Source organism: Jaculus jaculus, chromosome 10, assembly GCF_020740685.1.
Source record: "Jaculus jaculus isolate mJacJac1 chromosome 10, mJacJac1.mat.Y.cur, whole genome shotgun sequence".
In the NCBI taxonomy this organism is placed as follows: Eukaryota; Metazoa; Chordata; class Mammalia; order Rodentia; family Dipodidae; genus Jaculus; species Jaculus jaculus.
Window position 1 is genome coordinate 12044327 of NC_059111.1, and position 24263 is coordinate 12068589.

General features: G+C 46.1%; 1 protein-coding gene across 3 annotated transcripts in view; it reads right to left on the bottom strand.

Annotated features, from left to right (window-relative positions):
- The window catches only part of Spg21 (SPG21 abhydrolase domain containing, maspardin), a 34095-nt gene extending 20721 nt beyond the window's left edge, over positions 1–13374 (bottom strand). Inside the window, exons 1-3 of one of the 3 annotated variants that reach the window (XM_045161072.1) lie at positions 13282–13374; positions 8080–8166; positions 3874–4035 (exon numbers count right to left, since the gene is read on the bottom strand). In XM_045161072.1, coding sequence (XP_045017007.1) covers positions 3874–4035; positions 8080–8142 — 225 coding nt within the window. In that variant the 5' untranslated portion in view covers positions 8143–8166; positions 13282–13374. Of the gene's footprint in view, positions 1–3873; positions 4036–8079; positions 8167–12964; positions 13028–13281 lie in introns of those variants that run through there. The other 2 variants (XM_045161073.1, XM_045161074.1) reach the window with 2 other exon arrangements.
- Positions 13375–24263: the final 10889 nt, after the last annotated feature.

Consider the following 24263-nt stretch of genomic DNA (forward strand, 5'->3'; position numbering starts at 1 on the left):
ACATATTGATTTTCCACATTATATAAAACATTTCATATATAAATAAAAGTGTTTTGAAAAAATGTCAAAATTGAGCCAGGCACTTGAGAGGCAGAGGTAGGATTGCCACAAGTTCAAGGCCACCTGAGGCTATATAGTGAATTCCAGGTCAGCCTGGGCTAGAGCAAGACTCTACCTCAAAAAAAAAACAGGGTTGGAGGGATGGCTTAGCAATTTAGGCATTTGCCTGCAAGGCCAAAGGACCCACGCTAGCCAGATGTAGAAGGGGGCGTACACATCTGGAGTTTGTTTTCAGTGACTGGAGGCCTGGCAGGCACATTCACTCACTCTCCCTCTGAAAATAAATAAATAAATAAAAATATTAAAAAACAAGCAAAAGTAAAATGTCCAACAGGTGCAAGAGTGGCACGTCTGTCATGTGGAAACCAGCCGCCCTCTAATTGGACTGGAGGCCCGCTCCATGGGAGGGAACACATCCCTGATTCTGAAAACTTAAAACAGGGGTAGTCATGAGCCCTACGGGTGTAACATCTGCTGCTGTCTGGCTAAATGTATATACTATGCTTATCAAACTGCCCAGTAAGCACTTCTGTTAATGTTCATACCCTTATTAATGCTACTCTCACTTTTGGTAGAGAATCTTCTCTTTTCAAATGGCAGTGACCTGGGGATAACTCAGAAGGCATCATGGTACTGGAAAGAAGTGACAAGAGTGCTCAGCACTGCAATATCTCTATCACACCTCCCAAGGTTCAGGGTCTATTGTAGAAGAGGTGGCGGAAAGAATATAAGAGCCAAAGGAAGGGTAGGACTCCTTACAACGTGCTCCCCCCAGACACAAAATGGCCTGGATATCCATGACCTCATAGTGCCTGACACTACCTACACAAGACCATCATAATAGGAGGAAAAGATCATGACGTCAAAACAAAAGAGAAACTGATTGAGAGGGGGAGGGGATATGATGGAGAATGGAGTTTCAAAGGGGAAAGTGGGGGGAGGGAGGGTATTACCATGGAATATTTTTTATAATCATGGTAATTGTTAATACAGTTTTTTAAAAAAAGTAAAATGTCAAACTGATTTCTGCCCCTTATTTTTCCACTTAAAATCATACTTTTCATCTTTAATATTGAGAACTCTAAAAACAAGAAGATAAATTCAAATTTAAAAAATATATGCTGGATGGGCTGAAGAGATAGCTTAAGCAGTTAAGGTGCTTGCCTGCAAAGCCTAAGATCTCATGTTTGAATCTAGGCCCCACAAAGCTAGACACACAGTGACACAGCATGCAATTTTGCACATGCACACACGGGGACGCATGCATGTGGAGTTTGTTTGCAGCAGGCTGAAGGTCCTGGCACTCCAACTCTCTCAAACTAAAAATAATTACACACACACACACACACACACACACACACACACACACACATGTACATCCATACATGCTGGAGCTGGGCATCATGGTGTATGATGTTAATCCCAGCACTCATGAGGCAGAGGAAGGAGGATTGCTGTGAATTCGAGGCAACCCTGAGCCTATATAGTGAATTCCAGGTCAGCCTGGGCTAGCGTGAGACCTACCTTGAAAAATCAGTAAGAATTAAAAGTAGGGCTGGACAGTAAGTTAAAAAGGAGATATAAAGGGAAGAGAAAGGAAGGGAGGAGCGTACTTAATAGGTTGGTATTGTATATATGTAAGTACAATGATTGAGATGGGGAGGTAATATGATGGAGAATGGAATTTCAAAGGGGAAAGTGTGTGGGGGGGAGAGTATTACCATGGGCTATTTTTTTATAATCATGGAAAATGTTAATAAAAATTAAAAAAAAAATAGGGCTGGATAGATGGCTTAGCAGTTAAGTCTGCAAGACCAAAAGATCCAGGTCTGATTCCCCAGGACCTACATAAGCCAGATGCACAAGGTGGCCCATGCAACTGGTTTGTTTGTAGCGGCTGGAGGCCCTGGTGTGTCCATTCTCTTTCTCTATCTGCATCTTTTACATACTCTCTCTCAAATAAATATTTTAAAAATTAAAATTAAAAAAAACTTCACAGGGTTGAATACTCTGGTTGAATGATCTTTTATATATTTTGTGCTTGCAGTCTTGAGGTTTGAACTCAGGGCCTGTGCCTGCTATAACAGCTAACCAAATCTTGATAACACTTTTGAAGATATACTAGTCTTTTCTTGATTCATCATCTAACAAATGAAATGGGGAAAGCCGTATCAATATGCTTAAGGGCAAAAAAAAAGTATCAGGCAGAAGCTAAGCCAAGCCTGCCAGTTTGGGGTAATAAACCTAATCAGCAGTTGCTTTTCAGTTAAGCAGATCCCCAGGGCTGACTCAGGTCCTACCCTCATGACTGATGGAGACAGTACTGTCCACTCTTCTGGGATGTTGCATACAAAGAACGACTATATAGTGAGGCAACAGAAGGTTAATGCAGACATTCAAACACATGTGAGAAATGGTTGAAGAAATAAGATATGAAACCAGGAAAGAAAAGGCCTGGGGGCAAGATGGCAGCACGTAATACAGATGTCAACTACTCTCTCAAAAGAAGGACCCTCAATCAGAAGGAAGATCACATGGATTTGTCTAGTGAAGCCCTCCATTGCAGTAACACTGAAAGAATTTCAGTTACCTCCCAACAGAAGGCAGCATACCCACATTCTTCTTTAGACAATAACTAACTTGTATAACAGCAGTGTTCCACAGGGAGACCGAGGAACACTCCAGGTCCTAGAATGTTTAAAGCTGCAAAGCACCAACCTAAGCTATTAAAGTCTCAGCCAACAGTGCTTCCCCACAGTGCCTGTCTTGGAGAAAGAGAGAGAAATCTAAGAATGAACCATGGGAAGCTAGACTGGTATTTAATACAGCAGTGAAGTAGCAATTAACCTGGGGGCTAGAGGGATGGCTCAGCTGTTAAAGGCATTTGCTTGCAAAGCCTGACAGCCAGGGTTCAATTCCCCAGTACCCACGTAAGCCAGCCAGATGTACAAAGTGGCAAATGCATCTGGAGTCTGCAATGGCATGAGGTCCTGTCATGCCCATGCTTTCTCTTTCTGCTTGCAAATAAATAAAAATATTTTTAAAAAATCCTTAACCAAACTGGGCGTGGTGGTGCATGCCTTTAATCCCAGCACTCGGGAGGCAGAGGTAGGAGGATTGCCGTGAGTTCGAGGCTACCCTGAGACTCCACAGAGAATTCCAGGTCAGCCTGGAGTACAATGAGACCCTACCTCAAAAAGCACCCCCCCCAAAAAAAAAATCCTAACCAAAGCTGGGTGTGGTGGCACACACCTTTAATCCCAGCACTTGAGAGGCAGAGGTAGGAGGATTGCCATCACCCTGAGACTACATAGTGAGTTCCAGGTCAGCCTAAGCTAGAACAAGACCCTACCTTGAAAAACAAAAAAAATAAAAAAATAAATTAAATAAATAAAATCCTTAACCAAACCTTAAGGACACGTGCTAACTGGAGAATCTCATCTCCAAATGTCAAAGATGGACATTAAACAGAAGCTTTTCTGCCACCTGTAAGTTAGCAGATCCACTGTTGTCTTATATTTCAAGCTCAGTTTCCTGGAAGCATGGTGTGATAAAGAGGAGATGGAGTCAGAAGTCTGGGTTCTGCTGGGCATGGTGGTGCACAGCTTTAATCCCAGTGCTGGGGAGGCAGAGGGAGAAGGATCACCATGAGTTCGAGGCTACTCTGAGACTACATAGGCTAGAGTGAGACCCTACCTCAAAAAAAAAAAAAAAAAAAAATCATCAAATGGGAAAATAAAACCTTACTTCAATGAAAGTACTCATTAGAGAAGCCACCAACCTGGATTGCAATATGGAAGAGGGAATACTTACAGCTATGACCCGGAAACCCCATCCAGTCAGAGCCAAGATCTGCTGGAAGAATACATCTGCAGTTCCACTGACGGGGGGAAGAAATATGAGAGGACACCTGATACTTCTGGGGCCCGCATCATAGAGCGACCAGATCTTACTGTCATCATCATCTACGATAATCTGGAGGGAAAGTCAGAAGAAAAATAAAAGGAAACCTTTGGAGAATGGAATTTCAAATGGGAAAGTGTGGGGGTGGGGAGGGAGGGAATTACCATGGGATATATTTTGTAATCATGGAAAATGTTAATAAAAATTAAAAAAAAAAAGGAAACCTTATGAATTTGGGTTTCAGCGTGTTCATTTACAATATTCATTGACAACTGTTAATTCTGGTGTATTGTTTATTACAAAGCAACCTGGGGACCAGAGCAGATGAGCACTGCACAGTAAACTGCTCCAGTGTCCTTTCTTCAGTGCTGACAGATCCTACACAAGTGCTTCATAAGCTTACAAGAGCTGCTCTTTGTTCTCAAGTCTCCCGTCCATGCATGGGGGCAGGAAGTCTCCTGTGTGCGTTATTACGTTATAGTAAACACTATACAGCGTCTCCCCTACTTCTGGCTGTGTGTGTGTGTGTGTGTGTGTGCGCGCGCGCGCGCGCGCGCGCGCGCGCATGCGTGTGCATACACACAGGAAGGGCAGTTTATAGAGTTGTTCCCAGGGGCTGGTCCAGATTGTCTGGGATCAGCAGGGTCAGAGCTTGGGCAGGAAGGCCAGGAGTGGAGGAGGGTGGGAGGGTGTTCATATCCAGGCTCCGATGAGCCTCCCCATCTCAGGAGCTAGAACAAGCCTGGGGGATGGGAGAGGAACTCAGCTACAGAGGAAGGACAAGGCCCAGAAATGCTTCAAACCGTGCAGCTGGGGTGGGGAAGTGGCATAGGAAGAAGCTGGCTTTTTCTATTTTTAATTAATTTATTTTTTAGGAGAAGAAGGTGGAGTGGGAGGTCACCTGAACCCTTTCTGATTTAGTGGTTCTTGACCCAACAGGGTTACAGGGTGGGTGGGGGAGTTGAGCAAGAAATAAAGCCCAGCACAGAGCTTGGCAGGTAGATCCGGGCTAGCTAATATTAGACTTCACTGTGTGAGTGTTTGCCAATTCAAATCAACATTTATCCAACTTTTATATTTAAAAAAAACCACAGCCTCCAGGTCCTTTTTTACTGAGTGCTCCTAGCTGGCAGTCTGTGGCTCCTACAGTATCACTGTGTGGGTCGTGGCAGACTAACCAGGGTCACTGGCATGACCATAGACAGACAAATGGGGCAAGGCAAAGTCCAGAGAGCAGACAATGTCCGTGTGGACCTCCCAAGAGTCACAGATATATCATGGTATCTCATGCTCCCATTCATGACCTTTGTTATTTCCCGCTGGATTTTGATTTTCCTGTATCTATTTTGCTACAATTGTGATTTTAAAAAAAGGCCAGGCATGGTGGAACATGCTTTTTTTTTTTTTTGTTTGTTTTTGTTTTTTTTTGTTTTTTTGGTTGTTTTGAGGTAGGGTCTCACTCTAGCCCAGGCTGACCTGGAATTCACTATGGAGTCTCAGGGTGGCCTCGAACTCACAGCAATCCTCCTACCTCTGCCTCCCGAGTGCTGGGATTAAAGGCGTGCGCCACCGCGCCCGGCGGAAAATGCTTTTAATCTCAGCACTTGGAGATTGCATTAGAGGGACTGCTGTGAGTTTGAGGCCAGCCTAAAATGAATTCCAGGTCAGCCTGGGCTACAGCAAGACCCTACCTCAAAAACAAACAAACTCAGTGCTCCCTGACAGTGCCCATAACAAGTCATGATCTTACCATGATAAAAATCACAGGAGACAAACATTTCTAATGCATTGTTTCAATACTCTAATTTGGAAGAAAAATAACACAAGGGCTGGGGATAAGGCTCTGACTTCAATGCCCAGCACCACATAAAACCAGGCATGGTGGTCCATGTCTATAATCCCTGCACTGGGAGGAAGAGGCAGGTCCTGCAAAGTGACAGGGGAGTTATTCTGAATGTGAGCTATAAGCACAGGAGTGTGTGGTCACTTCAGCCTTCTCAGACTTCCCTGAACATCTGCAGAACACACAGTATCTGCTTCATAAAACCAAGCACCACAAAACGTCAAGCAAATTTACCATGACTAAAGAGGGGGAGAAACCCCAAACCATTTTGATTAATCTACTTACGGCTACTTTTACGAATATTTAGGTCCGTCTGGGAACTTAGGGGCTGGTGATCAGCTGACTAATTGGGTTGATCCATCAAGAGGAGCTCATATCAGTTCCCTGAGGGGATGAGATGAGATGGAGGGACTCCAGCTATTCTTTTGTGGGCAACAGTCCCTCAGAAAGCAAAAAGGAAGGTTTGTAATCAGACCAAATTTACCTGACTTTTTTTTTTCAAGGGGGAGGGGATTCGAGGCAGGGTCTCACTCTAGCCCAGGCTGACTTGGAATTCACTAAGAAGTCTTAGGGTGACCTTGAACTCATGGCGATCTTCCTACCTCTACTTCCCAAGTGCTGGGATTAAAGGCGTGTGCCACCATGCCCCAGTGTTCACCTGACTTTAAAGCCAGATTAATCTATTTCAATTTATACTCTACCAGGCTGTGTTAACTTTGTGCACATCTGTTTTCTCATCTGTGGAATGTGTACCCCCCAAACCAACTTTTTAACTGTTGAAAGAATTAAATATGAATTGGTGGTTCATATTAAATACGAACTTCGTGGTTGAGGCACTACGAAGTCTGAGGACCCACGTTTGATTCCCCAGTGTTAGCCAGAAGAGCATGGTGGCATATGCAACTGGAGTTTGTTTGCAGTGGCTTTAGGCCCTGGTGCACCCATGTTCATTCTCTCTCTCTCTGCCACTTTATCTGTCCCTCTCTCTCAACTAAATAAAAATATTAAAACAAAGAATTAAATATGATAACGGGGAAGTCCTCTCAACTGCGCTCAGGGCATAATAGTTACCCTGTGTACACTTGGAGAAGTGTATCTCAGACTACTTTGTGCATACACTGTGTGCACATGTGTGTGCAGGTGACCAGACGTTGACATCTGGTATCTTTCTCAGTTGTTTTCCACCTTCTTTATTGAGATAAGGTTTTTCACTGAACCCAGAGCTCACCAATTCGGCTAAGTTTGGCTAACCAGCTCTAGCCCTGGGAATATGCTTGCCTCTGCCTCCAAAGCACTGGGATTACAGACGCCCACCACCATACCCAGCATTTATGTGGGTGCTGGGGGATCTGAACTCAGGCCCTCACACCTACACAGCAAGCCCTTTACTAACTGAGCCACTACCCCAACTCCCGGAGTACAGTTTTGTAATGAACTCAAACTTGCATAATTTCATAGCTGTTTGCCCTAACAAAATTATTGTAACAGAATGAGTGTGAGATCAGAGTATTTTAACACTGGCATAGGTAATCAGTAAAGACTTCAGTCTGTGTGCAGTGGCTGCAGGCCCTGGTGTACCCCTTCCCTCTCTGTCACTCTTTGTGCTACTGCTAGCCTCAAACGCTTATGATTAACTTCAGGCTCAGAGTCAACTGGCAAACCTCACTATCAGTGTTCAGGGTTTACAGATATCCCAAGCAAAAGGACTTTCAGCGGATGACTAAGGCACAGTTAAGTGGGTATCACTGCAAATGGAGGCTCCGTGATTCCGTGATGTGATCTACTATTTTAGGAAAAAAACATACTTTTAACTGGGTGTGGTGGTGCATGCCTTGAATCCCTGCTCTTGGGAGGCTGAGGTAGGAGCACCGATGTGAGTTCAAGTCTAGCCTGGGACTACAGAGTGAGTTCCAGGTCAGCCTGCACTCGAGTGAGACCCTAACTCAAAAAGATCAACAACAAAAAATGGACTAACTCTAACTACACTTGTGAAATAGGTTGTTGCTGTAGGTGTTCCACTACTAAATGCCTAAGGAGTACACATGTACCGGACTAAATATGTAGAAGAAACTATAGAGAATAATGCTTTTATTTTTGAATGAGTGTCAAAAGTTTACTGCTTATGACAGGGAATGAGCTTTTACTCTCAGTAACCAATGGTGGTGATACCTGAGAATAACCTTTACTCTCAGACAATACCAAAGTACAGCATCAAAATTGCACACAAAAACAGAAGATTTTGTAAATAAGAGTTGCAGTTAAACCGCACATACCTTCTTAAGGGGAACTGTACTTCTGAACCAGTTATAATCAGGAGAGACTTTGATCTCTCCCATGATTAGCTCAAGTGGAGGTTAACCCTGAAATAAAAAAGCACATGATGTTTCGCATCAAAAACTCATGTTTACATCAGAACTAAATGTACAGGAAGGTCTAACTTTAAGTGCTTTAAAACCAAAGGAACAGGCCAGTTTACCTAGCCAGTATATACTTAAACTACAGAAAACAATTCGGTGAAATTCTATGATCACAGAGCTGAGAGAATTCTTTTAGCTCCCCTTAGTACCTCCAAAAGAAGAATGTGGAATGTAGTGGAGCAGATTTCAATCACTTACTGGAGGTCACATGCCTATTACAAAACTAGGACTGGACACAGAACGGTCTTTCCTGACACCATCCTGCCTGTCCTAGTTAAGTGAATCCAAACTGCAATTTCAACGCTATCTCTCCCCCGCCCCCTTTTTTTTAAGGTAGGGTCTCACTCTAGCCCAGGCTGACCTGGAATTTACTATGTAGTCTCAGGGTGGCCTTGAACTCATGGTGATCCTCCTACCTTTGCCTGGAACTAAAGGCGTGTGCCACCACACCCAGCTCACAGCTGTCTTTTGCCTGTACCTGAGGAACTCATTTCAATAAAGACACTCCTGTCTGCTTACAGGGAATTCAATGCTAGAGAAAGGAGTTATTAAGCCTGTTTCTTGATAAATTCACAATATACCATAAACTAAACTCTAATGGCACGTAACTTCAGAAATTGCCATGTAATTCTTGATACAAAACACAGGCCATGGGCTGGAGAGATGGCTCAGCAGTTAAGGCACATGCCTGCAAAACCTAACAACCAGCACTCAATTCCCCAGTACCCATGTAAAGCCAAATGCACAAAGTGGAACATGTATATGGAGTTCCTTTGCAGTGGCTGGAAGCCCTGGAGAACGTCCATTCTCTCTCTTTCTCTCTCTGCATGCAAATAAAAATAAAAATACTTTTTTGGTTTATTTTATTTATTTGAGAGTGACAGACAGAGAAAGAGGCAGAGAGAGAGAGAATGGGCGCGCCAGGGCTTTTAAAGAGAGTAAAAAAGAGCCAGGTGTGGTGGCACATGCCTTTAATCCCAGTACTTGGGAGGCAGAGGTAGGAGGATAGCCAAGAGTTCTTGAGTTTGAGGCCACCCTGAGACGACATAGTAAATTCCAGGTCAGCATGGGCTAGAGCGAGACCCTATACCTTGAAAAACCAAAAACCAAAACAAAACAACAGCAAAAAAAAAACAAAAAACAAAAAACAAAACCAAAACAGGCCAATGTTCCATTCTCATTGATGTGATTAAATGTTATATATAAGATAACCCAATAAGCCAGGTGTGGTGGCACACACCTTTAATCCCAGCACATGGAAGACAGAGGTAGGAGGATCGGTGAGTTTGAGGCCACCCTGAGACTACATGGTGAATTCCAGGTCAGCCCGGCCTAGAGCAAGACCCTACCTCAAAACAACAACAAAAAATTATCTTGTGATATAAAAGTGTGAACGAATTCGTGTCTTCTAGCTTGTGTACTGCTAGCTTGTACTTTGCCTAAGTCATGACTCTGGCTGGTTTCCTCATCTGCGAGTTTCAAGCTGGCAACTCAGCAGGCCTGATCTGCTGACTGAAGGGGTGACTGCATCCTGAAGAGACTGAGCTAGCTAGGCATGTCCAGAGCCATGAAACCCTGGCCTCTGTCAGCTTTGGGCTGGCTGAGTGCTTATAATTTAAAAGCCACCTCTCTTTGCTCAGACGTCTTATTAAGTCATTACAGGAATCAGAAGTTACAGTGGCAGATTCTTACTGCCTCGTGAGAAACTTCACCCATCCATCTGAAAGGACTCCATTACTAGCCGTGCACCACATTCTCCTAGCTCAAGAGCAAGTCTAATTCCCTTGCAGGGCTGAGTTTGAGACCCCATGACTTAACTCTGGGCTGACTTTGAACTGCAATGTTCGAGAAAGCTCTCTGGACTGGTAAGGAGCAGAGGACTGGAAACTCAGTCATTGGCTCCTCAATCATTAGCTCACCTTCCCTGCAGGAACACGACACAGGACTGTTACCTTTGGGAGATACTGAACTGAACCCTTAGGGGACAGAAATGGAGACATTCCCATGTTAAACTCGATTCACAACCCCAACATTATATTAATGGTTTCTTCTCTCAAAGCAAAGGTCGTACTTTTGAAGAAGTATATCAAAAATCACATGCTTTAAAATACCATAAACAGGCTGGGCGTGGTGGCGCACGCCTTTAATCCCAGCACTCGGGAGGCAGAGGTAGGAGGATTGCCGTGAGTTCGAGGCCACCCTGAGACTCCATAGTGAATTCCAGGTCAGCCTGGGCTAGAGTGAGACCCTATCTCGAAAAACAAAAACAAAAAAAAAAAAAATAAAAAAAAATACCATAAACAAATCTACCAGCAATCTTATGCTGAAAATCAGTATGCACAGATGTGATTATTATTAATATCCAAACAAGGAAAATTTTTCCTTACAAAATCCATTTATCTTAGAAACTAGCATATTAAAAAAGCTAACCCTCATTGTAAGTCTTTCTCAATTATTATTATTTTTTTATTTATTTATTTTTTTTTGAGGTAAAGACTCACTCTAGCCCTGGCTGGCCTGGAACTCACTCTGTAGTCTCAGGCTGGCCTGGAACCCACAGCAATCCTCCTACTTCTGCCTCCCAAGTGCTGGGATTAAAAGCATGTGCCACTAGAGCATACAGTTAGTTAATTCTGGAATACTTTCTACCCTGATAGATGTAAAATTACAACCATATTATCTAAATACTTCTGACTCCAGCACTGCATTTCCAGAAACAATCAGTCTATTCTACAGGAAAGAATATTAAAAAGATATCAGCTACCCTGAGACTACACAGTGAATTCCAGGTCAGCCTGAGCTAGAGTGAATCCGTACCTTAAAAAAACAAAACAAAACAAAAAACATTGTTCATAGACTGGGAATTAGTTGCAAAGCACAAAATAAAGTCCCACACACACACAGAGGCAGACATACAAATCCAGTTCGTCCATCCTTTCCCACAGCAGTTAAGTAGAAAGCAGTTCCTTACCCAAAGGCTCCAGTACAATTCACAACCACCTCAGCAGCATATCACTTCCTAACTAATCTGGTGGGTGGAAGGATTCCACCCAGTCGTGAATAAATTTTTGTGGGGACAAGTGACTTGAACACTTGTGCTACTTTGGCCCTTGTGAAAGGTGAGACAGAGCAAATGTTACATCTGACCAGCTGACGCCTATGAGGAAAAAGCACTTCTGTGAAGGGGGAAGCAGCAGCTGTGAGCCGTATGACAAGGAAAGTTTGTTCTAGCTTTCTTTCATCTGCTAAAGTGGCATCCTTTCCCAAGTCAGAGAAAAATTTTGTCTAGGGCTCAGAAGGTTAACTGAGGTTGGTGCCCAAACTGGTCGGGACGAGATAAGAATGTGAATGGTGAGCTTAGCCCAGATTTGATTTCTCAAGATATGGTTTTTCATGAAAACAAAAGCACCTGTTTAGGCTGGTGGGAAAAGGGCCAGAGGTTAGCCTTGATTGTGATTTAGGAAAGCCCTCCTGCAGCCCGCTGAGGACACCCAGTCCTCTCTAGACCTTGTGATACAGGACAGTCACTGGCAGTAGTGAGCATGAAGCTGTCCTTGAGACTTTCAACAGAATGTGTCAAGGATATACTGCCGGGCGTGGTGGCACATGCCTTTAATCCCAGCAGAGGTAGGAGGATCACCGTGAGTTCGAGGCCACCCTGAGACTACACAGTGAATTCCAGGTCAGCCTGGGCTAAAGTGAAACCCTACCTCAAGAAAACAAACAAACAGGATATATTGCCTTTACAAATGCTTAGGTTGCAAACCAGCCACATGTTTCTGGTCCTTTATATCAATCTCTAATGTTGATTTACATATGAAAAAAGTATCTAAACCTGACAGTCCCTAGGTGGCACAATTATTACTGGTGCAGGGACAATGAACCCACAGCCTGGAGAAGGCTAGGCATGCACTTTTGCTACTGAACAATACCCCAGACAGCAACTGTGTGTGTGTGTGTTTTGTTTTTCACGTAGGGTCTCATTCTAGCTCAGGCTGACCTGTGTAGTCTCACAGTGGCCTTGAACTCATGGCGATCCTCCTGCCTCCTGAGTGCTGGGATTAAAGGCCTGGCTGCAAGTGGGTTTTTAACGCATGTCTCCATCCCTCAGCACACCAGTATGTATGTAGCTATCCTTTTGTTAGCGCTCCTTAGAGAGGATTCCCATCCCCACTCCCCCACCTCCGCCCCAGCCTTTCCTCCAGAAACCTAGTCCATTATCTCTAAATCTCAGGAGAGGAAAAAGCTATGTACTTGACATCTTTCTGACAACAGCCACTTCCTGGTGTATAAGCTTTTGGAAAACTGAATACAGCTGTCAGGTTACTCCTGGGTCGGGGATTCGGAATCTTGGTGCCAGGAGGAGTGGAACAAAGCAGCCGCTGAGGGTCTAAATTATAATTTGTAATTCCCCGGGAAAAGGGGAAAAGCGAGACACTCTATCATCTTGCTACTATCCTCACCAACAACCCCCGCCCCTCCCCAAGCCTCACACCTGGATTTTCTTCAAGTCACAGGCCTCACACCCTGGACCTCCCAAACAACCAGCTTTTCTACTCGCGGCTCCTAAAAGTTTATTGAAACAACCTGGTGCGTGGTGGATCCCACCTTTAAACCCCTGCACTCGGGAGGCCGAGGTGCGAAGATTCTCTTGAGTCCAAGACCAGCCTGGGTACAGAGCGCGTGGCAGGTGGAGACCCTGCCTCACAAAACAAAACACAACAACAAAAAAAAAGTTTACCGAAACAAACGTGGCCGGGCTCCTGTCCCACGGCCCCCGGGTGGGTGCCACATGGAAGGGAGGAGCTCTGATAAAGGTGCCTGCATCTCCCCGACCGCGTACCTCGCGAGTGCCATCGAGCCATCCCCCAGGAACCCAACAAGGCTTGGCCTCCGAGGACAGATGCGCGCGCGCGCACTGCCACACGCGCCGGCCCAGCCGCGGGCTCCACTCCCCGAAGTCACAGCCCGCCGCGCGCGCCCCGAACACACCCACCTGCGAGTCCGCCCGCCCGCCCGCCCGCGGCCCCGGGCCTCGCCCGGCCCTCCCTCCCTCACCTGCCGCGGCCTCGCCTTCCCCTCGGCTCTGGCGGCTCGCCTTCGCTCGGGGCCGGCCGCGGGCGCTGGAGGCGGTGGGCACGGGTGGACCCGGGCACCCTTCCCGCGGGCGCGGCGGGCGGTGGCGGAGGGGGGGGGGGGTAACGCTGGAGGCGGGGCGGCCGAGCCAGCCGGGGCCGCCGCCTCCCTCCTCCTCCTCCTCCTCCTCCGCAGCGCGCGGCGCCCGCCTCTCCCGCTTCCGGGTTCCGAGGCTGGGGGCGGAGCCACGCCTCGAGGAAGGGGCGGGGCTCCGGCGGTCGCTGTGGCGACCGGAGGTGGGGGTGGGGGTGGGGGTGGGAGAGCTCCTGGCGCGCGCCCGCCTTTGCCCGGGAGATGCCCCGAGGGGCGGCGGGAGGGCGGGCGTGGGGCACGGTTGGTAGGTCACCGGTGGGAAACCAGGTGGAAGAAGTTGTGGCGGTCACTCTCAGCGGCAGGGCATAGAGCCCAGGTTCGATTCCCCAGGACCCACGTAAGCCAGATGCACAAGATGGTGCATGCGTCTGGAGTCCATTTGCAGCGGCTGGAGGCCCTGGCGTGCCCCTTCCATTCTCTTTCTCTCTCTCAAGTAAATTTAAAAACAAAAATTGTTCTGTTTTGTTTTATTTTTCGGGGTAAGGTCTCACTCTAGCCGAGGCTGACCTGGAATTCACTATGTAGTCTGAGGGTGGCTTCAATAGCCGAGGCTGACCTGGAATTCACTATGTAGTCTGAGGGTGGCTTCAACCTCGCGGCGATCCTCCTACCTCTGCCTCCCTGGTGCTGGGATTAAAGGCGTGCGCCACCACGCCTGGCCAGTAAAAATATTTTTAAAATGGCCATCACTTAGCCTGTTGGGGGACCTGCTTCTGTTTTCAGTTTGCAGGCACATACTATTCATGCTGGTGGAAAGCTTTGAGAAGACACTTTTGGATGTGGGCTTTGATGAACAGAGTTTGGTATACTCTTCTGTTTTTATTTATTTTAGGCAGGTTCTCACTCGAATCCATCTGACCTGAAACTCTGGGGCCCAGGCTGGCCTCGAACTCACAGCAATCCTCTTTTACCTCAGCCTCCTGAGTTTTGGGATTAAAGGAGTGTGCCATCACACCCAGCTAGTATACTTTTTTTTTTTTTTTTTGCAAGATTTTCCCCTCTCTTGGCACAACTAGAAATGCCATGTCTAGCCCTACACTCAAAACCCATGTCCCATTCCAGCTTTGATTTGGGAAGGGGTGTTCTAGAAACAGATCCCCCCCCCCCCCCCCGCAAGCCTCCTGTTCCTTTTGCACTAGGCTTGGCCTCAGGTGCATCCTCTTCTCTTAGGTAGAGATTTTTAAAAAATTTTTTCTGTGATTCTCTTTATTTATAACTTCCATAATTATACACAATGAGCCATGATAATTCCCTCCCGTCCCCACTTTCCCCTTCCCAACTCCACTCTCCATCACGTCCCCTCCCCCTCTCAATTAGTCTCTTTTATTTTGATATCATCATCTTTTCCTCCTATTATGAAGGGCTAGTGTAGGTAGTGCCTGGAACTTCAAGGTCATGGGTATCCAGGCCATTTTGTGTCTGGAAGAGTGCATTGTAAGGAGTCCTGCCCTTCTTTTGGCTCTTAATTCTTTCTGTCACCTCTTCTGCAATGGACCCTGAGCCTTGGAAAGTGTAATACAGATGTTTCAGTGCTGAGCACTCCTCTGTCACTTCCTCTCAGTACTGTGGTGCCTTTTGAGTCACCTTGGCGGTCACTGCCATCTTCTCTAACCAAAAGTGAGAGTAGCATTAATATATGGGATGGACATTAAGAGATGTGCTTACCAGGTAGTTTGGTGAACATAATCAATGCATTTAAGCAGATACCAGCAGATGTTGCAACCCTAGGGCTCGTGACCTCCCCGTCATAGGTTTTCAGTATCAGCCACGTTCCCTCCCATGGAGCAGCCTCCAGTCCAATTAGAAGGTGTTTTTTCCCCCATAACATACATGCCACGATTGCACTCATTGGTTCATTTGCCCTGCTGACCCAACGTAAGGCTTTCAGTGTTCACTGTTTGTCTCCACTGAAGACTTCTCGCTCACTCTCTCATAGAGTTGCATGCAGCATAGTTTCTTTTTTTTTTTTTTCTTTTTTTCCAGCTGTCAGCTGGTCTACAGGGAGGAGATTTTCATCAGCTCCAGCAAGATTTCTCAGTGACCTTGCAGTCCAAGTCAGGCAAAGAGACTATTAATACATTACACTCATTGTTTTTATGCAAGCTGTTACAGATGTCAAGACTCCCCCTCTCCCCCCCATCCCCGAGGTAGACTCTCACTCTAGCCCAGGCTGACCTGGAATTCACCATGTAGTCTCAGGGTGGCCTCGAACTCACAGTGATCCTCCTACCTCTGCCTTCCAATGCTGGGATTAAAGGTGTGCACCACCATACCCAGCAGGTCTCTTTTGTTAATTTTTTTTTTTTTTTATTTGAGAGAGAGAAAGAGAGAGGGGCAGATAGAGAGAATGGGTGTTAGGACCTCTAGCCACTGTAAACAAACTGCTCTACACTGTGCATCTGACTTACTTGAGTACTGGGGAATCGAATCTGGATCCTTGGGCTCTGCAGGAAAGCACCTTAAAGGCTAAGTCATCTCTCCAGCCCAGGGATTCCTTTTTAAAAAATTAATTAATTTTTATTTGTTTATTTTGACACACACAGAGAGAGAGAGAGAGAGAGAGAGAGAAAGAGAATGGGCATGCCAGGGCCTTCAGCTGCTGCAAACGAACTCCAGATCTATGTACCATCAAATCTGGTTCCTCAGGCTTTGCAGGCAAGCACCTTTAGAACTCCAGATCTATGTACCATCAAATCTGGTTCCTCAGGCTTTGCAGGCAAGCACCTTTAACTGCTAAGCCATTTCTCCAGCCGAGACTCCTTTTCTTTTTCCAGTAAAAATTTGCAGATTTGCACTCTAATTATGCTATGGTTAAATAATATAAATCTCCTTGCTTGAAAACTTTCAGGGATCCTGCAACAAAGTCTGATTGGAGGGGAGTCTCTCCCTAATGTTTTAGGAAGAGCTTGTACCCTGATAAAAAGCCTCTGAATTTTGTCCTTAACTCAGACAAATGCTATGAGATTAAGGTCCGGGGTAGATTCCAATTAAAATGTGTCCTTAGTCATGACTGCTGGCTGCCCTGTGTGGCTCAGGAGCCTCAGGTCCAGCCTTAAACTTGGGACAAATTCCAAACACATTTCCCAATAGCATGGTGATGTCAAAAGACTGAAGCAGGATCTCAGATTTCAGTTTGAGTGAGACTATGAAAAAGGAAAGGAAGAAAAGTCAAAACCAAACAAAAAAAGCCAGGCATGGTGGCACATTGCCTTTAATCCCAGCACTCAGGGGGCAAAGATACGAGGGTCACTGTGAGTTTGAGGCCACCCTGAGACTACATAGTGAATTCCAGGTCAGCCTGAGCTAGAGTGAGACCCTATCTCAAAAGATTAAAAAAAAAAAAAAAAAAAAAAAGGCAATTGAATTGTCCCAAGTTATAGCCAAAACGGACAGATACAGAATCTTAAATTAAATTCCATCAGATGGGCTGGAGGAATGGCTTAGTAGTTAAGGCATTTGCCTGCGAAGCCAAAGGACCCAGGCTCGATTTCCCAGAACCCACATTAGCCAGATGCACAATGGGGCGCATACATCTGGAGTTCGTTTGCAGTGGCTGGAGGCCCTGCCATGCCCGTTCTCTCCCTCTCTCTGCCAAATAAATAAATAAATAAATAAAAATAAAACATTAAATTCTACCAGATGTCAGAGTTATTTTCCAAAAGCGTGGGTGATAAAGATGCCCATTCCCCTCACCCTTCACCACCCCCATATCACACTCTTGGAACTGTCAGTTACAGGAAGTGCTCTTTTATCACAACCCCATTTAGGTGTATGTGATAGAGGCTTATTTCCCTGTAAGAGTCTTAACACTGGGGCCCTGTTCTCAAAAACTTGGAAGAGTTTAATGACTGGAGTAACTGTCGAGACATGGGTACTATTTAAAACCCTTTATGGGGTTGGAGAGATGGCTTAGCAGTTAAGCGCTTGCTTGTGAAGCTTAAGGACCCTGGTTCGAGGCTTGATTCCCCAGGACCCATGTTAGCCAGATGCACAAGGTGTCGCATGCATCTGGGGTTCGTTTGCTGTGGCTGGAGGCCCTGGCACACCCATTCTCTCTCTCTTTTTCTCTGACTCTGTCTCTCTCAAATAAATAAAAATAAAAAAATAAAACCCTTCATGGCCACCATTACATTACCTGTCTGTCTCTAGGTAGTCATGTCAGTCAGTCAGTCTACAGCAAAAGAAACCATGAGAGATTCAGCCAGCACCTTAGCACCCGATCTGGCCCATAAGCTATAAGAATGAACTATGAATTGAATTAATGAGTGAATTAATTCATCTACCTACATCTATTCCTAAAGCTTTTCTTTAGACCCCATGTTTCTAAACGTCACTGTAGTAACAGCATAAGCAGAACTAAGCTATGGATATATCTGGAAATATAGAATTCCTTGTTAACAAGTATGCTATTAATTATTATTTTCATTATTTAAAAAAATTATTTGAGGGCTGGAGAGTTGGCTTAGCAGTTAAGCACTTGTCTGTGAAGCCTAAGGACCCTGGTTCGAGGCTCGATTCCCCAGGACCCACGTTAGCCAGGTGCACAAGGGGGCACATGCGTCTGGAGCTCGTTTGCAGTGGCTGGAGGCCCTGGCATGCCCATTCTCTCTCTCTCCCTCCCTCCCCCTCCTCTCTCTGTCATTCTCAAATAAATAAATAAAAATGATTTAAATGTAAAAAAATCATTTGAGAGATAAAGAGGCAGAGAAAACAAGGTTGGGGCACTACGGCCTCCCACTGCTACAGAAGAACTTCAGATACCTGCACCACTTTGTGCATCTGGCTTTGTGTGGGTACTGGAAAATTGAACCCAGGCTGTCAGGCTTTGCAAGTAAGTGCCTTTAACCACTTGGCCATCTCTCCAGCCCTGTATGCTGATAATATTTTGTTTGTTTTTAATTAATTTATTTATTTGCAAGAAGAAAGAGAGAAGACAGAGAGAAAAGGCATACCAGAGCCTCCAGCAGCTACAAATTCCAGATGCATGTGCCACTTTACATGGTAAATGGGAAACTAAACTCAGATCCTGAGGCTTTGTAGGCAAGCACCTTAATCACCAAGCCATCTGTCCAACCCATTTGTTTTGGTTTTTGAAGGCCCAGACTGACCTGGAATTCACTATGTAGTCTCAGGGTGGCCTCAAACTCTCAGTGATCCTCCTACCTCTGCCTCCCGAGTGCTGGGACTAAAGGTGTGCACCACCATGCCCAGGTGTCCCTCCCCCCCAGAGAGAATGGGCACACCAGGGCCTCCTGCCATTACCTACCTACCATTACCAACTCCAGACACATGCATCACTTTGCACATCTAGCTTTACATGGGTGCTGGGGAATTGAACCTGGGCCATCAAGCTTTGCAAGCAAGTGCTTTAACTGCTGAGCCTTCTCTCCAGCACTTGTGTGATGGCTCCTTTTCCTTTCCATTTATTTACTTACTTATTTATTTGTTTATTTACTTATTTAAGACAGAGACAGAGAGAATGGGCATGCCAGGGCTTCCAGCCACTGCAAACAAACTCCAGACACATGTGCCACCTTGTACATCTGGCTTATGTGGGTCCTGGGGAATCAAACCTGGGTCCTTTGGCTTTGTAGACAAGCACCTTAACCACTAAACCCCCTCTCCAGTCCATTGTTTAGGTCTCACTCTAGCCCAGGCTGGCCTGGAATTCACTCTGTAGTCCCAGGCTGGCCTCAAACCCATAGCAATCTTCCTATCTCTGCCTCCCAAATGCTAGGGTTAAAGGAGTGTGCCACCACACCCAGCTCCATATGCTAATAATTTTCCACATGACTGTTGATAAATGGTGGTGCATGCCTTTAATCCAAGCACTCCAGAAGCAGAGGTAGGCGGACTGCTACGGGCTCGAGGCCAGCCTGGGACTACAGAGTGCAGTCCAGGTCAGCCTGGGCTAAAGTAAGACCCTACCTTGAAAAACAAACAAACAAAATGAACATGTTGTTTCCCTTAGAAAAGGGCCCCCAGGTCATATTTGTATCTTCAGTTGTTGCATGACACATGGCAAAGCAGGGCATTTAATAGCTGTGAGTTCCAGTTGTCTTGTAACACACAGCTGTGGGCAATAAACTTCTGACCCACACGGGCCACAGTGCAGGCAGATCTGCCGGCAAGGCTCTAAGAATCTGCAGCTGTCCTGGCTGGCATCTGCTGGATGTTCTCACAGCACCTAGGCCTGTGTGAGGATCTCACTGGAAAAGTGGAATGTTCACAGAATATGCTGTGAATACCAAGCAAAGTAAACAGCTAGCCAACTGGCTTGCAGAATCACCCAACCCTAGCTTGGTCCCTCTGTTTTTGCCTATCTGTTTCTTTTTTTAATTATTTATTTATTTATTTATTTTTATTTATTTATTTGAGAGTGACAGAGAGAGTCAGAGAGAGAGAGAGAGAGAGAGAATGGGCGCACCAAGGCCTCCAGCCACTGCAAACGGACTCCAGATGCATGCGCCCCCTTGTGCATCTGGCTAACGTGGGTCCTGGTGAATCGAGCCTCGAACCAGGGTCCTTAGGCTTCTCAGGCAAGCGCTTAACCACTAAGCCACCTCTCCAGCCAGGCCTATCTGTTTCTTGACATAGCATCTCACTCTGTAGCCCTGGATGGCCTCAAACTTGCTGTAATCCTCCTGCCTCTCCCTCTGAGTGCTGAAAGTACAAGCATGTGAGGTCTCACCAGGATTATCTCTCTTAATTATTATTATTATCTGTTTGGAGGTAAACCCAACAGATTGGCCTTTTTCTTATGTGAGAGAAAGAACTGGTGCACCAGGGCCTTCAGCCACTGCAATTGAATCCCAGACGCGTGTGCCCCCTTGTGCATGTGTACAACCTTGCACACTTGGTGCATTTGGCTTATGTGGGACCTGGAGAATGGAACATGAGTCCTTAAGCTTTGCAGGTAAATGCCTTAACCCCCAAGCCACCTCTCTAGCCCTTGATCATCTTTTAAAAATTCATCTATTTGGGCTGGAGAGATGGCTTAGCGGTTAAGCACTTGCCTGTGAAGCCTAAGGACCCCGGTTCGAGGCTCCATTCCCCAGGACCCACGTTAGCCAGATGCACAAGGGGGCGCATGCGTCTGGAGTTCGTTTGCAGTGGTTGGAGGCCCTGGCAAGCCCATTCTGTCTGTCTGTCTGTCTCTCTCTCTCTGCCTTTCTCTCTCTGTCTGTTGCTCTCAAATAAATAAATAAAAAATAAACAAAATTAAAAAAAAAATTCATCTATTTGCACGTGTGTGGGGGCACGTATGTGCCATGGCGCACCGTACACATGGTGTGGAGGTTAGAGAACACCCCGGAGATGTGTTCCTCTCCCACCTTCTTTGAGACAAGGTTTCTTGCTGCTGCAAGTAAATGCCAGTCTAGATGGCCTGGCTCACGAGCTTTGGATTCTTGTGGAGGTCACTGCTGCATTGGTCATTTTGTATCCAGCTTCACATGGGTGCTGGGGGAGAACTGAACTCAGGGTGGCAGGGATTGTCAACAAGTACCTTTAACCACTGAGCCATCTCCCCAGCCCCGTAGCCGATCTTTTGACAGGTTGCATTTGTTTGAAATCACATAAAACAACCTTAGATAGATCTCTATGCATGTGTACACATAGTTGAATGCATTGTTTAAATGTTGAGAGATACACATCCATCAGTATTGTGCTTATCCCTGAGGAACTGAAGATGAAGGGAGTGGTGAGGGAGAGGTGTGACTGGAGGTTCAGTGTATGAGCTGATATAAAAATCAATTCACGGGGCTGGAGAGATGGTTTAGTGGTTAAGCACTTGCCTGTGAAGCCTAAGGACCCCAGTTCGAGGCTTGATTCCCTGGGACCCATTTAAGCCAGATGCCCAAGATGGTGCATGTATCTGGAGTTCATTTGTGGTGGCTAGAGGCCCTGGTGTGCCCATTCTCTCCCTCTCCCTCCTCCTTCCCTCTCTGTCTGTTGCTCTCAAATAAACAAATAAAAATAAACAAAAAATTTAAAAAAAATCTATTCATACGTCAGGTGTGATGGTACACACCCTCAATCCTTGCATTCAGGCTGAGGTAAAAGAATTAGTGTGATTTTTTTAAAAGAGAAAAGAAAAAAAAAAAAGAATTAGTGTGGGCTGAAGAGACGGCTTAACATTAAGGTGTTTGTGAAGCAGAGGGACCCAGGTTTGATTCCCCAGTACTCAAGTAAGCCAGATGTACAAGGTGGTACATGCATCTGGAGTTCGTCTGCAGTAGCTGGAGGCCCTGGCACACCCATTCTCTATCCCCCTCAACTAAAGAAATAAAATAAAAATCTTTACAAGGATCACTGTGAGTCCTTGGGTTAGAGTTAGACCTGAGTTAGAGTAAGACCTTGCCCTAAATAACAAAACAAAATCTATTCATCTATTGTTTGCAATTAAAATAATTAAAGCAGGGGTTGGGGAGAAGATTCAGCAGTTTAAGGCACTTACTTGCAAAGCCTGCCGGCTGGGGTTTGAGTCCTCAGCCTCTCACATAAAGAAGAACACAAGCAGGAGCACAAGGGCTGGAGAGGTGGCTTAGTTGTTCAGGCGCTTGCCTGTGAAGCCTAAGGACCCAGGTTTGACTCTTCAGGTCTCACGTAGGACAAATGCAGGAGGTGCTGCAAGTGCGCAAGGTTACACATTTGCACATGTCTGGAGTTTGACTGCAGTGGCTGGAGGCTTTGGCACACCAATTCTCTCTCTCATAAAAATTTGTTTTGTTATCTGAGTGTGGTGGCGCACGCCTTTAATCCCAGCCCTCAGGAGGCAGAGGTAGGAGGATCGCTGAGAGGTCGAGGCCACCCTGAGACTACAGAGTGAATTCCAGGTCAGCCTGAGTTAGAGTGAGGCTATACTTTGAAAACATTTTTTTTGTTGTTGTTGTTGTTTTTTCAAGGTAGGGTCTCACTCTGGCCCAGGTTGACCTGGAATTCACTCTGTAGTCTCAGGGTGGCCTTGACCTCACAGCGATCCTCCTACCTCTGCCTCCCGAGTGCAGGGATTAATGGCCTGCACCACCAAACCCGGCTCATAAAAAAAAATTTTTTTTAAGTAGCACAAGCATCTGGTGTTTGTTTGCAGGGGCAAGAGACTGTGGCACGTGTGCACATGCACGCACACACATGCAAATACAATGCTGGAGAGATGGCTCAGCAGTTCGTGCAAGCATGAGGGACTGAGACTGGCCAAGTTCAAATCTCCAGATCCGTTGGAAACAGCTGAACATGGCCACATACCTATAACCCCAGTCCCACAGGGGAGCAGAGATCTGAGAATCAGTGGAGCCCTGTAGGCTCTGGAAACAGTAAAAAGAGACCCCAGCTTTAAAATCAAGACCAGGCAGAAGAGCAGCAGTGAGATGGCCAATGTTCCTCCTGGACCTTGGCAGGCAGGCAATCCCCTGCGGGCAGCATATGGGGCACCACAAGGGCACATACATGTGTTTGTCCTACACATACCCACAAAAGCACAAATAAATAAATATTATAAATAAAAGCCAGGTGTGGTGGTGCACACCTTTAATCCCAGCACTCGGGGTGGGGGATAGAGGTGGGAGGATCGCAATGAATTCGGGCCACCCTGAGACTACACAGCGAATTCCAGGTCAGCCTGGACTACAGTGAGACCGTACCTCGAAAAACCAAAAAAATAAAAAAAAAATAATAAATAGAAGCCGGGTGTGGTGGCATACACCTTTAATCCCAGCACTCAGGAGGCAGAGGTAGGAGGAGCGCAATGAGGCCACCCTGAGGCCACAGAGTGAATTGCAGGTCAGCCTGGACTAGAGTGAAACCCTACCTCAAAAAACCAAAAAAGGGCTGGAGAGATGGCTTAGTGGTTAAGCACTTGCCTGTGAAGCCTGAGGACCCCGGTTCGAGGCTCAATTCCCCAGGACCCACGTTAGCCAGATGCACAAGGGGGTGCACGTGTCTGGAGTTCGTTTGCAGTGGCTGGAGGCCCTGGCGTGCCGTGCCCATTCTCCCTCTCTCTCTCTATCTGCCTCTTTCTCTCTCTGTCTGTTGCTCTCAAATAAATAAATAAAAATAAACAAAAAAATTAAAAAAAAACAAAAAAATTAAATAAATAAAAATAAATAAAGCAAGCAGCTGTATTTGACTCTCAGGCTCTGAATCCTTCCATAGCTCTCACTGCTTGTAGAGTTAGTTGATCAAGTCTGACTCTCTTAATCAGCTCTGCGGGTCCAACGTGCTCTAGTCATTGCAACTGCTTAAAGACACCCACAACCTGCTTGGCACCCAATGCCTCAGCATTTTAGGCCATCATATATTCTCATTCCTTGTCCTAGAATGCCTCCATGGAACCCATTAGTGAATACTCCTCTCATATAGCCACAGGAACCATGGATTTGTAGAGAGAGAAAAAAAAAAAAATTGGAGAATTAAACCCAGGCTGGCAGTTTTGCAAGCAAGTGCCTTTAACTTCTGAGATATCTCCCCAACCCACTAAGAAATCTTTATTCACAGCTCTTCCTCACAGCTGTTCTCTGATAATCCATTCCCTGCTCTAACTCCCAAATGTGTGTGTGTGTATGTTGTGTGGGCGTGCGTGCAGTGGCCTGTGTGTGGAGGGCAGACAAGTTAGGCTGTGAATCCTCGCCTTCCGACCTTATGCTCAGTGCGGCACACAGGAGGCTGGCCGGCCCGCAGGCTTCCGCCGTCCTGTCTGCACCTCGCCCCTGCTTCGGGAGTGCTGGGACCACAGGTGTGCACCACTGTGTACAGCCAGCTTGCACAATTCGGCACACACACTCGCACACTGAGAGCTCTGGCCCACCGAACCA